The sequence below is a fragment of the Ursus arctos genome, unplaced genomic scaffold, assembly GCF_023065955.2.
Source record: "Ursus arctos isolate Adak ecotype North America unplaced genomic scaffold, UrsArc2.0 scaffold_26, whole genome shotgun sequence".
In the NCBI taxonomy this organism is placed as follows: Eukaryota; Metazoa; Chordata; class Mammalia; order Carnivora; family Ursidae; genus Ursus; species Ursus arctos.
In genome coordinates, this window is record NW_026622941.1 from 116,299 (window position 1) to 132,689 (window position 16,391).

Consider the following 16,391-nt stretch of genomic DNA (forward strand, 5'->3'; position numbering starts at 1 on the left):
GTACTGTATGGTGACTAACATAATATAATAAAAAAATATTATTATAATAAAAAATTAAAAAAATAAAAGACAGGAACTTAAAATTAAATAAATAATATAAAGTAGTAGAATGTTGATCTAGTTGTATTCAAAGGATGTGGTAAGTTCAGGATCCCTCTAATAGTCTGCCATGTTAACTTTTCCCCATTTTGAGTTTATTTTCATGTATGGTGTAAGAAAGTGGTCCAGTTTCATTCTTCTGTATGTAGTTTAGTCTTTCAGTTTTTTTCAGGAATTTTATTTTTTCTTTTTGATTCTTTAACTTTTATTTTTATATATGCATTATACATACATATTTTTAAAATTTTTTGTTTCTTTTCATTGTATTTTATTTTTGTATATATATCTTTTCTTTCCTATTTTTGGATCTAGTTTCCTTTAACAAGCAGACAAAAATAAACCCAGGATCTAGTTTTTTTTGTTTTTTTTTTCTGTTTTGTTTCTTCTTTGATTTTTTTTCTTATTTTGTTTTGTTTTCTTCTGGTTTGTTCTTTTTCTGTTTTTGTTGTTATTTTTCTCTTTTTCTCTCTTTCTTCTATTCTTTCCTGGGCAAAATGATGAGGAAGAGAAATTCACCCCAGAAGGAAGGAGGTAGTACTCACTGCCAGGGATTTAATGAACATGGATATAACTAAGATGTCTGAACTAGAATTGAATGATTATATAGATACTAGCCTGACTTGAAGAAAGCATGGAAGGCACTGGAGAATCCCTTACTATAGCAATAAAAGAACTAAAATCTATTTAGGCCAAAATTAAAAAGGCTATTACTGACATGCAGTCTCAAATGGAGGATCTAAAAGCACAGATAACAAAGCAGAAGAGAGCCATTGATACAGGAAATGATGATAAATAAGGAAGCTGAGAAGAAGAAAGACAACAACTGAGTCAGGAAGGGAGACTGTGAGAATTCAGTGATTCTATAAAGCAAAATAATATTCAAATAATAGGTCCCAGAAGATGAAGAGGGGTCAGGTTTATTTGAACAAACTATACCCAAGCACTTCCCTAATCTATGAAAAGAAACAAGCATTCAGATCCAGGGAGCACAGAGAACCCCCCTCAAAATCAATAAAAATGTCAACACCTCAACTTATAATAGTGAAGCTTGCAATTTTCAGAGACAAATAGAAAATCCTGAAAGCAGCTTGGGACAACAGGTCCTTAACCTACAAGGGTAGAAACATAAGGCTGGCAGCAGACCTGTCCACAGAGACCTAGCAAGCCTGAAAAGACTGGCATGATATATTCAACATGCAAAAGGGGAAAAATATGCAGCCAAGAATAGTTTATTCAGCAAGGCTGTCATTCAGAATAGGAGAGAGAGTCTCCAGGACAAACAAAAACTAAAGGAATTTGTGAACACTAAACCAGCCCTGCAAGAAATATTTCAGAGGATCCTTTGAACAAAGAGAGAGTCCAAAAGTAACAAAGACCAGAAAGGAACAGAGGCAATCTACAGGAACAGCAACTTTACAGTTAATAAAACGGCACTGACTTCATATCACTCAATAATTACTCTGAATGTAAATGGAATAATGCTCAATGGAAAGACACAGGGTATCAGAATGGATAAAACCAAAATAAGACCCATTGATAAGAGACTCATATGTGGAATTTAAGAAACAGATAAACATAGGGGAAGGAAGGAAAAACAAAATAAACTGAAAATAGGGAGGCATACCATAAGAGACACTGAACTCTAGGAAGCAGACTAGGATTGCTGGAGGGGGATGGGTGGGGGAAAGAAGTAATTGGGTGATGGGCATTAAGTAGGACACTTGATGTAATGAGCACTATTGTTATATGCAAATGATGAATCACTAAATTCTACCCTGGTAACTAATAATACAGTATATGTTAACTAGATCAAATTTAAAGAAAGAATTCTTAAAAATAAATAAAATTTGATGGGTATTAAGGAGGGCATGTATTGCATGGTGCACTGGGTGTTATACGCAAGTAATGAATCATGGAACTTTACATCAAAAACTAGGGGTGTACTATATGGTGACTAACATAATATAATAAAAAATATTATTAAAAATAAATAAATAAAATTTGAAACACCACAATGGGACTCTACCTCTCACCTGTCAGAATGGCTAAAATTAACAACTCAGGAAGCAACAGATGTTGGTGAGGATGCAGAGAAAAGGGAACCCTTGTATACTGTTGGTGGGAATGCAAACTGGTACAGCCACTCTGGAAAACAGTGTGGATGTTCCTCAAGAAGTTAAAAGTAGAACAATCCTATGACCCAGAAGTTGCACTACTAGGTATTTATCCAAAGGTTACAAACATAGTGATTCGAAGGGGCACACACCCCACTGTTTATAGTAGCAATGTCCACAATAGTCAAAATCTGGTAAAAGCCCAGATGTCCCACTACAGATGAATGGATAAAGAAGATGTGAGATACACACACACACACACACACACACACACACACACACACACGCAATTGAATATTACTCAGCCATCAAAAAGATGGAAATCTTTCTATTTGCAATGACATGGATGGAACTGAGAGTATTTATGCTAAGTGAAGAAAGTAAAAGATAGAAAAATACCATTTGATTTCACTCATATTTAGAAACAAAACAGATGAACATAGGGGAAGGGAAGGAAAAAATAAGATAAAAACAGAGAGGGAAGCAAACCATAAGAGACTCTTAACTAGAGAGAACAAACAGGGTTGCTGCAGGGGAGATGGGTGGGAGGATGGGGTGATTGAGTGATGGGCGTTAAGGAGGGTACTTGTTGTGATGAGCACTGGGTGTTATATGTAAGTGATGAGTCACTAAATTCTACTCCTGAAACTAACACTACACTGTATGTTAACTAACTTGAATTTAAATAAATCTAGGAAGAACAAAGTTAAAATAAAAATAACATACACTTGGGGAGCCTCGGTGGCTCAGTTGGTTAAGTTGATTTCAGCTCAGGGCATAATCTCAGGGTCCTGGTATTGAGCCTCACATTGGGCGCTGTGTTCATCAGGAAGGCTGCTGGAGGACTGTCTCTCTCTCTCTTCCTCTATCCCTCCCCTCCCCTCGTTCTCACTCTCCTCTCTCTAAAATATGCATCGTTGAACTAATGATGTACTATATGTTGGCTAATTGGACATAATTTTAAAAAAGAAAGTTGCATTCTACACACACACACACAAATGAAAATAAAATGCTTATCAGTTAAAAAATAATACAATAAAATGAAAAATCTTTAAATAAAAATGCAAACACATTAAGGACAAAGGACATCACAAGAAAGTCACAGAAGAAAAATGAATGGTCAATAAACATGGAAAGAAGCTGAACTGTCTTAATCTGTAAAGATAAAATTTAATCCAGATTTTTCAGAATGACAAAAGTTAAAACTTGAAAAGTAATTGGTGTTACTAACCCTTTGTCAGATATCTCATTTTCAAGGGTAGTATCCAAAATATATAAAGAAGTTATAAAACTCAACATCCAAAAAACCATCCAGTTTGAAAATGGGCAGAAGACATGAATAGACATATTTTTCCAAAGAAGAAATACAGAATGCTAACAGACACATGAAAAGATGCTCAACATCTCTCATCATCAGGGAAATACAAGTCAAAACTACAATGAGGTATCACTTCACACTTGTCAGAATGCTAAAATTAACAACATAGGAAACAATATAGGTTGGCAAGGATGTAGGGAAAGGTTGTTCATGGGAATACAAACTGATGTAACCACTCTGGAAAACGGTGTGGAGGTTCCTGGAAAAGTTAAGAATAGAAATACCCTACAACCCAGCAATCACACTACTAGGTATTTATGCAAAGAATACAAAAATACTGATTCAAAGGGGAGACATGTACCCCCAATGTTTATAGCAGGATTATCAACAGTATCCAAATTATAGAGAATCCAAATGCCCATCAACTGATGAATGGATAAAGAAATTTGGGTATATATAAACAAGAGAATTTTACCCAGCCATAAAAAAGAATGGAATCTTGCCATTTGCGGTGATGTGGAGGGAGCTACAGAGTATCATGCTAAGTAAAATAAGTCGAAAGACAAATACTATATTATTTCACTCATATGTGGAATTTAAGGGGAAAAAATAGAGGGACATAGGGGAAAAAGAGAGGCAAATCAGAAAACAGATTCTTAACTATAGAGAAAAAACCAAGGGTTGCTGGAGGGGAAGTGGGTGGGGGGAATGGGTTAAAATGTGTGATAAGCATTAAGGAGGGAACTTGTATATCACATTGTATGTTAACTGGAATTTAAATTAAAACTTGGAGGGGGATGCCTACAAGCGCCTATGGGGCTCAGTCTGTTAATCTTCTGACTCAATTTCAGCTCAGGTCTTGATCTCAGGGTCATGACTTCAAGCTCCTTGGTGGGCTCCATTGCTGGGCATGGAGCCTACTTAAAAAAAAAAAAAAAAAGGAAGCAGCAGCCTGACAAAAGTTATTGGTGTCAATTGGAATCAATTTAGCAGTATCTAGTACTATTTTTAGATACCCATGCCCTTGACCTAATTTCCTTTTTCAGTACCTACAGAAACATTTATACATGCACAAAAATATGTCTAAAGCAGTCATTCACTCTGCATTTCTTAAATACTGAAGAAACTGAAATGCCCTTAACATTCACCAGTATGGGAATCTAAAGTACACTTATCTACGGAATTAAATGCAACAACTTTTCCAAGAAGATTCTCTAAGACATTAAGTGAATAATTTATTATGTAAAATTTACATATGTAATACATGTATACAAATGCACAGAAAACAGCTTAGTGACATACACACTTTGTACTGCACTGAATAGTATCCCACAAAAATTCATGTCTTTCTAGACATGAGAATGAGACCTTACTTCAAAATAGAGTCTTCACAGATATAATTAGCCAAGTAAAAATGTGGTCACAGTGGATTTGGGTGGGACCTAAATCCAATGAATGGTATACTTATACAAAGGTCATATGAAGACATACAGGGAAGGCCATGTGAAGATGGAGACAGAGTGTGACATTAGCTACAGGTCAAGGACTACTGGCAACCTCCAGAAACTAGGGGAGAAGCATGGAACAGATTCTCCCTCAGAGGCTCCAGAGGGAACCAATCTTGCCAACACCTTACTTTGAACTTCTGGCCTCCTTGAACTGTGAGAGAGAAAATTTGTTGTTTCAGGCCACCCATGTTGTGATAATTTATTGTGGCAGTGCTAGGAAACTAATTCACACCTGTTTAACAATGATTAGCTCTAAGGAAGAAATTCTATATATCTCTATATTGTTTGAATATTTTACAGTGAGAATTTATTATTGCATGGCTAATTTTTTTGCCAATAAAAATAAATTACCCACATTTTATGTTGGAAGTTTTGACCCTGCCACTTATCAAGTATGAAATCTTGAGCAAATCATTAAACACATGAATGTCTCAATTGCTTCTTTTGTAAAATGGGAATAGTAACACCTACCCTCCTCACCTTCCAGGGTGGTACTGGAGTCCCCCTGGACCCTTTTTCTCTCACTGTCTACATCCATTCTTCCTCCAAAATGGCTCTAGTGACTATGAACACTTTTCTATTTACACTACCATCTCTGTCTCTAATTCATGTTGCCAGCCCCCAGCAGATTCATTTTACCAAAAACACCACTAAAAGTTTCTTTCCTTTTTGAAACCCTTCAACAGTTCCTCATTATCTATGAAATTAGATCCAAACTTCTTAGTAGCTCAAGACCTTCCACATTCTGAGCGCCAGCTACCATCCAGCCTTGTCAATCTCCACTGCTTCCTTGGTAGAGGGAAGCCAAGTTGGTGGATAATCTTTGAACGTTGAGCCTTCTCTTTTTCAGCCATGCCATTGTGTATGCTTACCCATGTAAATGGACTATCCTCCATCTTAACCCCCCTTTCAGCTTTATGGCTTCTCCCATGTCCCCACAATAGAAGAATTTCACTATCCTTTAATTCCTGTAGCACAAATCCTCAGTATTTTATGTATTTTTAACCCCCCCCATTAAACTGCAAATTCCTTTTGAGAAAAAGAACTTTATTCATGATGGTGCCTAGCACACTATCTTATGGAGAGTAGGTGATCAATACATAATAACTGACAAAACACTTGACTTTTATAGAACTGATATGGGTTCTAAAAATGTTTTAAATTATAAACAAAAATCATATTCTGCCAGTACATACCAGTACTGTCACACTAGCTATAAAATACCGAAATACTTCCCTACCACTGCCCCTTGCCACTTGAATGCCTCTCACTACCATTGTTGGCCTGGCTTCTCCTCCCCTAGGAGCACCTGGACTCCCACATTCCCCTACCTAAATAATTAATGTCTTCCACAGCAGGGAGCACTCAGGTCCTTGCCCCGGCCATATGACCAGGGTCCACCTGTGGAAGTATCTATTCTGACTGATCAAGACCCCTGCAAAGTTACTGTTAAATATTTTGATAAGTACCCCTGAATATAAATAGTTTAACTCCACAATTTGAAAATGAGGCTTCTCACTGCAAAATCTCTTGAAGGAGTCAGCAGATCCAGGGAACAGAAAGGAAAATGAAATTGTCAATCTCTGAAGGTTTAGGGTACATCCATTAGGACTCAATCTTCATGTAAACCAGAAGATAAGCAGTTTCTCTCCTAGAAAGAAAAAAATTCAACAGCATAACAGAAATGAAACATTCATAGTTAATTGACACATTATTAATTCATGATAGGACAAGCATCAGAAAGATTTTTGGTTGTTGGATCAAGTCTTCATCTATCCATCACCTCAGAGGGAAAAAATATGGGTAACTTGGGAAAACAGCCACTAAGCTTTTCTTAGTTGACATCTGTATCAGTGGTTGACAAACTACAGCCCACAAGCCAAATCTAACCCTGTTTCTGCAAATAAATTTAACAGAACACAGCCACACTCAATCATTCGTGTATTGTCTGTGGCTGTTTTTGTGCTACAAGAGCAGAGTTGAGTGGTTGCAACAGAGACTGTATGGCTCACAAAGCCTAAAATATTTACTCTCTGGCCTTTTTCAGAAACAGTTTGCCAAACCCTAATCTAAATAATGGGAGAATCACTTACAACCAGAAAGTGACAAAGAATGGGCATCTAAAAGAGATGTTCGGAAGAAATAAAAGACAAAGATAAAAAGTAAAAGATTGCAAGAGGATTTCAAACACAAATTTCTCCTACTTTATTATTTTTCAAGTGATCAGGCCTACTCCTGCAGAGAAATCATTTCAAATATCACCTCTGGTATACAATGTCGCCCCTAATCCAGAAACAACTGAAAAAACTTACAAAGTCTCTCTGCTTTAACTTCATCCAGAGGCACAGAGGTAAGATGGCAGAGGAGTAGAGGACCCTAATTTCATCCAGTCCTTGGAATTCAGCTAGATAGCTATCAAATCATTCTTTTTTTATTTAAATTCAATTAGCCAAGGTATAGTACATCATTGGTGTTTGATACAGTGTTCAATGATTCATCAGTTCAGTATAACACCCAGTGCTCATCACATCATTCTGAACACCTGAGAACTCAACTAAAGACCTAAGAAAAGAATTGCTGCAATTCTACAAATAGAAAAGTGACCATTTTTTGCAAGGTAGGAGGTGCAGAGAAGAGAATCCAAGGCGATGTATGGGAAGATAAACCTCAGGGGGAGGGAGTCTCCGTAAGCTGGCTAACGGAAAGTAATAGAAGCAGCGGAGTGTAAAATCAGAACTTTTAGAAGTCTGTTCCAGTGGGGGATGTCCCTGCTTGAAAGGTGCTCAGGTGGGAAAGTAGGGCAGAATCCCAGGTGGGATGATATGGTCTCAGGAACCCCAGGGTCACAGAAAGAACAGGGTGCCTGAGTGTGTCAGAGTTCCCAAGCATTGGCTCGGGGAACCTGGCTGCAAACAGCAAGCCCAGGAGTGGGTTTTCTGCTTGGTGTTGCCATAATCCCTGAATGGCTGCATGGTTGGGGGACCACTCTCAAAGCAGGGACCCAAGAAAAAGGCAGAACTGTGGTGCAACCTCCCTCCCTGCCCTGGGAGGAGTGGCGTGGGTGAGCACCACAGGAGTCTGTAAAGTTTGGATATTCAAAAGGGTGTTGCAATGCATGAGATAAAAATGTTTCATCACAGGCTAAGTGAGCACTGCAGACAGAAACCAGGGAGACAAGAGTGATTGATAGCTTTCCCCTGAGGGCATACTGGGGAGTGGGGCGGGGGTGCAAGCTTTCAGCTCCAAGGCTGGAGATCGGGTCACCACAATTTTTATTTTCTTCTGCCAAATCAGTGCTGAAGCCTTCAGGGAACAAAACCCACATAGAGCAATCCAGAGCCATTTATACTGAGCCCAGCTCCCTTGCTAAGGGGGCACAATATCACCCAAGCAAAGACACATGAGAATCAGTGCAACAGGCCCCTCCCTCAGAATATCAGCAAGAACATCTGACTAATACCAAGTTTACTGATCATACGAACTGCAAAATTCCAGCGGTAAGAGAAAACAGTATGTAGAATTCATGGGTTTTTCTCATTCTTTAGTCTTTCAGTTTTAAATTTTTTCCTTTTCACCTAATTTATTTTATCAACTCTTTTTTAGGAATTTTTTAATTTATATTTTTACATTTACATCTTATATATATTTATCATTTTTGGATTGCTTTGTTTTCAATTTCATATATATATATATATACACACACACATATATGTTTTTCTTTCTTTACAAATTTGGGATCTAGTTTCTTCTGACAAAGAGATCAAAATACACCCAGAATCAAGTTTATTTTTCTGTTCTGTTCACCTGTTTGATTTTATTCTTTTTTTTTTTTTTTTTTTTTTTTTGGTTTCTGATCTCTTCTGATTTCTTTAGTGTATATTTTCCTGGGGTCATTGTTGCTATTTTTATCTTTTCCATTCTCTTTCATCTATTCTTCTCTGGACATAATGACAACGCAGAAGAACTCAACAAAAAAGACAACAAGAGGCAGTACTCACTGCCAGGGACTTAATCAATATGGATATAAGTAAGATGACAGAACTAGAATTTGATAATAAAACAGAACTACAGTGATAGCAAAGATATCAGGGGACTTGAAAAAATCATAGAAGACACCAGAAAATCTCTTTCTGGAGAAAAAAAGGAATTAAAATATAATAAGGCTGAAATCAAAAAAGGCATTATTGAGATGCAATCCAAAATGGAGGCTCTAACTGCTAGGATAAATGAGGCAGAAGAGAGTCAGTGATATAGAAGAAAAAATGATAGAGAATAAAAAAGCTGAGAAAAAGAGAGATAAACAACTATTGAATCATGAGGGAGGAATTCGAGAGATAAGTGACACCACAGAGCAAAACAATATTACAGTAATTGGGGTCCCAGAGGAAGAAGAGACAGCAAGGGGGCAGAAGGTTTATTTGAGCAAAATATAGAGGCAAACTTCCCTAATCGGTGAAAGGAAACAGGCATTCAAGTCCAGGAAGCACAGAGAACCCCCCTCAAAAATCAATAAAACTGGGTCAACATATAATAGTGAAGCTTGCAAATTTCAGAGACAAACAGAAAATCCTGAAAGCAGCTTGGGACAACAGGTCCTTAACCTACAAGGGTAGAAACATAAGCCTGGCAGCAGACCTATCCACAGACCTGGCAGGCCAGAATGGACTAGCATGATATATTCAACATGCTAAACGGGAAAAATATGCAGCCAAAAATATTTTATCCAGCAAGGCTGTCATTCAGAATGGAAGGAGAGATAAAGAGATTCCAGGACAAATAGAAATTGAAAAAAATTGTGATCACTAAACCAGCCCTGCAAGAAATATTAACGGAGATCCTTCAAGTGAAGAGAGAGTCCAAAAGTAACAAAGACCAGAAAGGAAAGATTATCTAGAGAAACAGCAACTTTATATGTAATACAATGGCACTAACTTCATATCTTTCAATAATTTCTCTGAATGTAAATGGACTAAATGCTTCAATCAAAAGACAGAGGGTATCACAAAGGATAAAAACACAAGACCCATTGAAATGCTGTCTATAAGAGACATATTTTAGACCCAAAGTCACATCCAGATTAAAAGTGAGGGAGTGGAGAACCATTTATCATGCTAATGGATATCCAAAGAAAGCTGGAGTAGCCATCCTTACATCAGACAAAATAGATTTTAGTCCAAACAATGTAATAAGTGATAAAGAAAGATCATAAAGGGTCCATCCACCAAAAGATCTAGCAATTGCAAATATTTATGCCCCTAGATTGGAACAGCCAATTAATAAGCCAATTAATAACAAAATTAAAGAAACACATGGATAGTAATACAATAATAGGGGACTTTAACACCCCTCTCACAGCAATGGGCATATGACGTAAGCAGAAGATCAACAAGCACTCATTTGTGGATCATAAGAAGTAGGAAGACCGGTAGGAGAAGAAAGGGATAAAGGAAGGGGGGTAAACAGAAGGGAGAATGAACCATGAGAGACTATGGACTCTGAGAAACAAACTGAGGGCTTCAGAGGGGGAGGGGGCGGGGGAATGGGATAGGCTGGTGATGGGTAGTAAGGAGGGCACGTATTGCATGGTGCACTGGGTGTTATACGCAACTAATGAATCATGGAACTTTACATCAAAAACCAGGGATGTACTGTATGGTGACTAACATAATAAAAAAATATTATTAAAAAAAAGATCAACAAGGAAACAAGGGCTTTGAATGACACACTGGACCAGAAGGACTTCACAGATATAGAGAGAGAGCATGTCATCCTAAACCAGCAGAATACACATTCTGGAACATTCTCCAGAAGAGATCACATACTGGGTCACAAATGAGGTTTTAACCAGTACCAAAAGATTGGGATTATTCCCTGCATATTTTCAGACCACCGTGCTTTAAAACTTGAACTTCATCGCGAGAAAATTTGGAAGGAACACAAGTACATGGAGGTTAAAGAGCATTCTACTAAAGGGGCGCCTGGGTGGCACAGCGGTTAAGCGTCTGCCTTCGGCTCAGGGCGTGATCCCGGCGTTATGGGATCGAGCCCCACATCAGGCTCCTCTGGTATGAGCCTGCTTCTTCCTCTCCCACTCCCCCTGCTTGTGTTCCCTCTCTCGCTGGCTGTCTCTATCTCTGTCGAATGAATAAATAAAATCTTAAAAAAAAAAAAGAGCATTCTACTAAAGATTATGAATGGGTCAACCAAGAAATTTATTTTTTTATTCATGGAAACAAATGAAAATTAAAATACAACTGCTCACAATCTTTGGTATGCAGCAAATACAGTCCTAGAGGGAAGTACATAGCAATACAGACCTTTCTCAACAAACAAGAGAAGTCTCACGTATACAAGCTAAGCTCACAATTAAAGAAGCTAGAGAAAGAACGGCAAATACAGCATAAAACCAGCAGGAAAAGAGAACTAATAAATATTAGAGCAGAAATCAATGATAAGGAAATTTAAAAAAACAGAACAGATCAGTGAAATCAGAAGCTGATTCTTTGAAAGAATTAATAACACCCATAGACAGACATCAAAAAAAAAAAAGATAAAGGCAAACTAGCAAGATCATGAATGAAAGAGAAAAGATCACAACCAACACCAAAGACATACAAACAATTATAAGAATATAAAGAAACTATATGCCAAAAAATTAGGCAATCTGGAAGAAAAGGATGCATTCCTAGAAACATAAATTATCCAGACTGAAACAGGAAGAAATACAAAACCTGATTAGACCCATAACCAGCAAGGAAATTGATGCAGTAAATAAAAAACCTCCCAAGTAACAGAACCCAGGGACATGGCTTTCCAGGTGAATTCTTTTTTTTTCTTTAAAGGCTGGCAAATACAACAAAGTTTCTTTTTTAATAATTTTTTATTATATTATGCTAGTCACCATACAGTACATCCCTGGTTTCTGATGTAAAGTTGGATGATTCATTAGTTGCATATAACACCCAGTGCACCATGCAATACGCACCCTTCTTACTACCCATCACCAGCCTATCCCATTCCCCCACCCTCTCCCCTCTGAAGCCCTCAGTTTGTTTCTCAGAGTCCACAGTCTCCCATGCTTCACTCCCCCCTCTGATCACCCTCCATTTCTTTATCCCTTTCTTCTCCTACTGATCCTCCTAGTTCTTATGTTCAATAGATGAGAGAAACCATATGATAATTGTCTTTCTCTGCTTGACTTATTTCACTTAGCATTATCTCCTCCAGTGCCATCCATGTTGCAACAAATGTTGAGAAATCGTTCTTTCTGATAGCTGAGTAATATTCCATTGTATATATGGACCACAGCTTCTTAATCCAATCGTCTCTTGAAGGGCATCTTGGCTCCTTTCACAACTCAGCTATTGTGGACAATACTGATATAAACATTGGGGTGCATATGGCCCTTCTCTTCACTATGTCTGTATCTTTGGGGTAAATAACCAGTAGGGCAATTGCTGGATCACAGGGTAGCTCAATTTTAACTTTTCAAGGGACCTCCACACAGTTTTCCAAAGTGGCTCTACCAACTTGCATTCCTACCAACAGTGTGAGAGGGATCTCCTTTCTCCATATCCTCTCCAACATTTCTTGTTTTCTGCCTTGTCAATTTTTGCCATTCTAACAGGCATAAGGTGGTATCTCAATGTGGTTTTGATTTGAATTTCCCTGATGGCTAATGATTTTGAACATTTTTTCATGTGTCTCTTAGCCATTTGTATGTCTTCATTGGAATAGTGTCTGTTCATATCTTCTGCCCATATTTGATTTATTTGTTTCCTGTGTATTAAGTTTGAGAAGCTCTTTTTTTAAATAATAACATTTTTTATTATATTATGTTAGTCGATATACAGTACATCCCCAGTTTTTGATGTAAAGTTCCATGATTCATTACTTGCATATATTGTAGATCTTGGATACCAGGCTTTTATCTGTACCGTCATATGCAAATATCTTCTCCCATTCCATGGGCTGCCTCTTAATTTTTTTGACTGTTTCCTTGGCTATGCAGAAGCTTTCTATCTTGATGAAGTCCCACAAGTTCATTTTTGCTTTTGTTTCTCTTGCCATTGGAGATGTGTCATGAAAAAAGTTGCTGTGCCCAATGTTAAAGAGGTTCCAGCCTATGTTCTCTGCTAGGATTTTGATGGATTCCTGTCTCACATTGAGGTCTTTCATCATTTGGAGTTTATCTTTGTGTATGGTGTGAGAGAGTGGTCAAGTTTCATTCTTTTACATGTAGTGGCCAATTTTCCCAGCACCATTTATTGAAGAGACTTTTTCCCACCGGATGTTTTTTCCTGCTTTATCAAATATTAGTTGCCCAAAGAGCCGAGGGTCCATTTCCGGGTTCTCTATTCTGTTCCATTGGTCTATGTGTCTGTTTTTGTGCCAGTACCATGCTGTCTTTGTGATCACAGCTTCTTAGTATAGCTTGAAATCCGGCAACGTGATACCCCCAGCTTTGTTTTTCCTTTTCAACAATTCCTTGGCAAATCGGGGCCCTTTCTGGTTCCACACAAATTTAAGGGCTATTTGTTCCAGTTCTTTGAAAAATGTCATTGGTATTTTGATCAGGATGGCATTACAAGTGTAGATTGCTCTGGGTAGCATAGACATTTTAACTATGTTTATTCTTCCGATCCATGAGCATGGAATATTTTCCCATCTTTTTGTGTCTTCTTCACTGTCTTTCAAGAGTGATTTGTAGCTTCTAGAATATAGATCCTTTATGTCTCTGGTTAAGTTAATTCCAAGGTTACGTATGATTTTTGGTGCTATTGTAAATGGGATGGATTCCCTAATTTCTCTTTCTTCAGTCTCGTTCGTGTATAGAAATGGAACTGATTTCTGAGCATTGATTTTGTATCCCGCCACATTGCTGAATTGCTCTATAACTTCTAGTAGTTTGGAGGTGGATTCCTTTGGGTTTTCCGTGTAGAGTATCATGTCATCTGTGAAGAGACACAGTTTGACTTCTTTGCCAATTTGGATACCTTTTATTCCTTTTTGTTGTCTGATTGCTGTTGCAAGGACTTCTAGTACTATGTTGAATAATAATGGTGAGAGTGGGCATCCTTGTTGTGTTCCTGATCTTAAGGGAAAGGCTTCCAGCTTTTCCCCATTGAGAATGATATTTGTTGTAGGCTTTTCATAGATGGTTTTTATGATTGAGGAATATACCCTCTATCCTTACACTCTGAAGGGTTTTAATCAGGAAAGGATACTGTATTTTGTCAAATGCTTTTTCTGCATCAAGTGAGAGGTTCATATGGTTCCTGACTCTTTTCTTGTTCTATGATCTATCACACTGATCGATTTGCGAATGCTGAACCATCACTGCATCCCAGGGATGAATCCCACTTGGTCATGATGGATAATCCTTTTAATGTACTGTTGGATCCTATTAGCTAGGATCTTGTTGAGAATTTTGTCGTCCATATTCATCAGGGATATCGGTCTGTAATTCTCCTTTTTGATGGGGTCTTTGCCTGGTGTGGGGATCAAGGTAATAATGGCCTCATAGAATGAGGTTTGTAGCTTTCCTTCTCTTTCTATTTTTTGAAACAGCTTCAGGAGAATAGATATTATTTCTTCTTTGAATGTTTGGTAGAAGTCCCCGGGAAATCCGTCAGGCCCTGGACTCTTGTTTTTGGAGCGGTTTTTGATCACTGCTTCAATCTCTTCACAATTAATCGGTCTGTTTAAAAAATCAATTTCTTCCTTTTCAGTCTTGGTACTTTATAAGTTTCCAGGAAGGCATCCATTTCTTCCAGGTTGTTTAATTTGGGCATAAAGCTGTTGATACACGTTTCTAATGATCCTTCCTATTTCGTTGGGGTTGGATGTAACCTTTCCCTTTTCATTCATAATTTTGTCAATTTGCGTCCTCCCTCTATTCTTTTGAATAAGTCTTGCCAGTGGCTGATCGAGTTTATTTATTCTTTCAAGGAACCAGCTTCTAGTTCTGTTGATCTGCTCTACTGTGCTCCTGGTTTCTAATTCATTGATCTCCGCTCTAATCTTGATCAACTGCTTTCTTGTGTGTGGATTAGGCCTATTCATCTATTCCTGTTCCAGCTTCTTGAGGTGAGAATATAAAAACTGCATTTTAGATTTTTCTATTCTTTTGAGTGAGGCTTTGATGGCTATATATTTTCCCCTTAGGACTGCCTTTGTAGTATCCCATAGGTTTTGGACCATTGTGTTTTCATTGTCATTGGTCTCCATAAATTGTTTAAATTGATTTTGATTTCCTGATTTATCCAATCATTCTTGAGCAGGATGGTTCTTCTTTCCAAGTGTTTGAGTTTCTTCCAAATTCCCTTGTGATTGAGTTCTAATTTCAAAGCATTGTGGTTGAGAATACGCAGGGGATAATTTCAATCTTTTGGTATCAGTTGAGACCTGTTTTGTGACCCAGCATATGATGTATTCTGGAGAACATTCCATACTCGTTAGAAAAGAGTAAGTATTCTTTTGTTCTGGAGTATAGTGTTCTATATATATCAATGAGGTCCATCTGGTCTAGTATGGCATTCAAATCTCGTTTCTTTGTTGATTTTCTGCTTAGGTGATCTGTCTATTGCTGATAGTGGGGTGTTGAGGTCCCCTACTATTAACATATTTTTATCTATATGTCTCTTTATTCTGGTTAAGAGTTGGCTTGTGTATCTTGCTGCTCCCCTGTTGGGGGCATATATATTTATAATTGTCATATCCACTTGTTGGATACATCCTTTAAGAATAATATAGTGCCCTTCTGTATCTCTAACTATAGTCTTTAGTTTAAAATCCAATCTATCTGATATGAGAATTGCTACCCCAGCTTTCTTTTGAGGTCCATTGGCATGAAAGATGGTATTCGATCCCTTTACTTTCAGTCTGGATGTATCTTTAGGTTCAAAATGAGTCTCTTGTAGACAGCAAATGGATGGGTCATGTCTTTTTATCCAATCTGCAACCCTGTGGCATTTATGGGAGCATTTAGGCCATTCACATTGAGACTGATTATTGAGAGATATGATTTTAATGATGCCATGTTGCCTGTAAAGTCTTTCTTTCTGTGATTGTCACCTTCTGTTCTGTATCACTCTTGGGGCCTTTTTACTTTTATAGAACCCCCCTTAATATCTCCTGTAGGGCTGGTTTTGTGGTTACGAAATTGGTCAGTTTCTGCCAGTCTTGGAAGGTCCTTATCTCTCCATCAATTCTGAATGACAGCCTTGCTGGATAAAGAATCCTTGGCTGCATATTTTTCTAGGATAGAGTTTTAAAAATACCCTGCCAACCCTTCCTCTCTTTCCAGTTCTGTGTAGACAGGTCTGGCATTATTCTGATATTTTTGCCTCT

General features: G+C 37.8%; 1 protein-coding gene across 4 annotated transcripts in view; it reads right to left on the reverse strand.

Annotated features, from left to right (window-relative positions):
* Window positions 1–4,744: 4,744 nt before the first annotated feature.
* Window positions 4,745–16,391, reverse strand: part of USP18 (ubiquitin specific peptidase 18) — a 62,823-nt gene continuing 51,176 nt past the window's right edge. For all 4 annotated transcript variants that reach the window (XM_057318781.1, XM_048216569.2, XM_057318780.1 and 1 more), the window contains one exon: window positions 4,745–6,690. In XM_057318781.1, coding sequence (XP_057174764.1) covers window positions 6,645–6,690 — 46 coding nt within the window. In that variant the 3' untranslated portion in view covers window positions 4,745–6,644. The remainder of the gene's footprint in view (window positions 6,691–16,391) is intronic.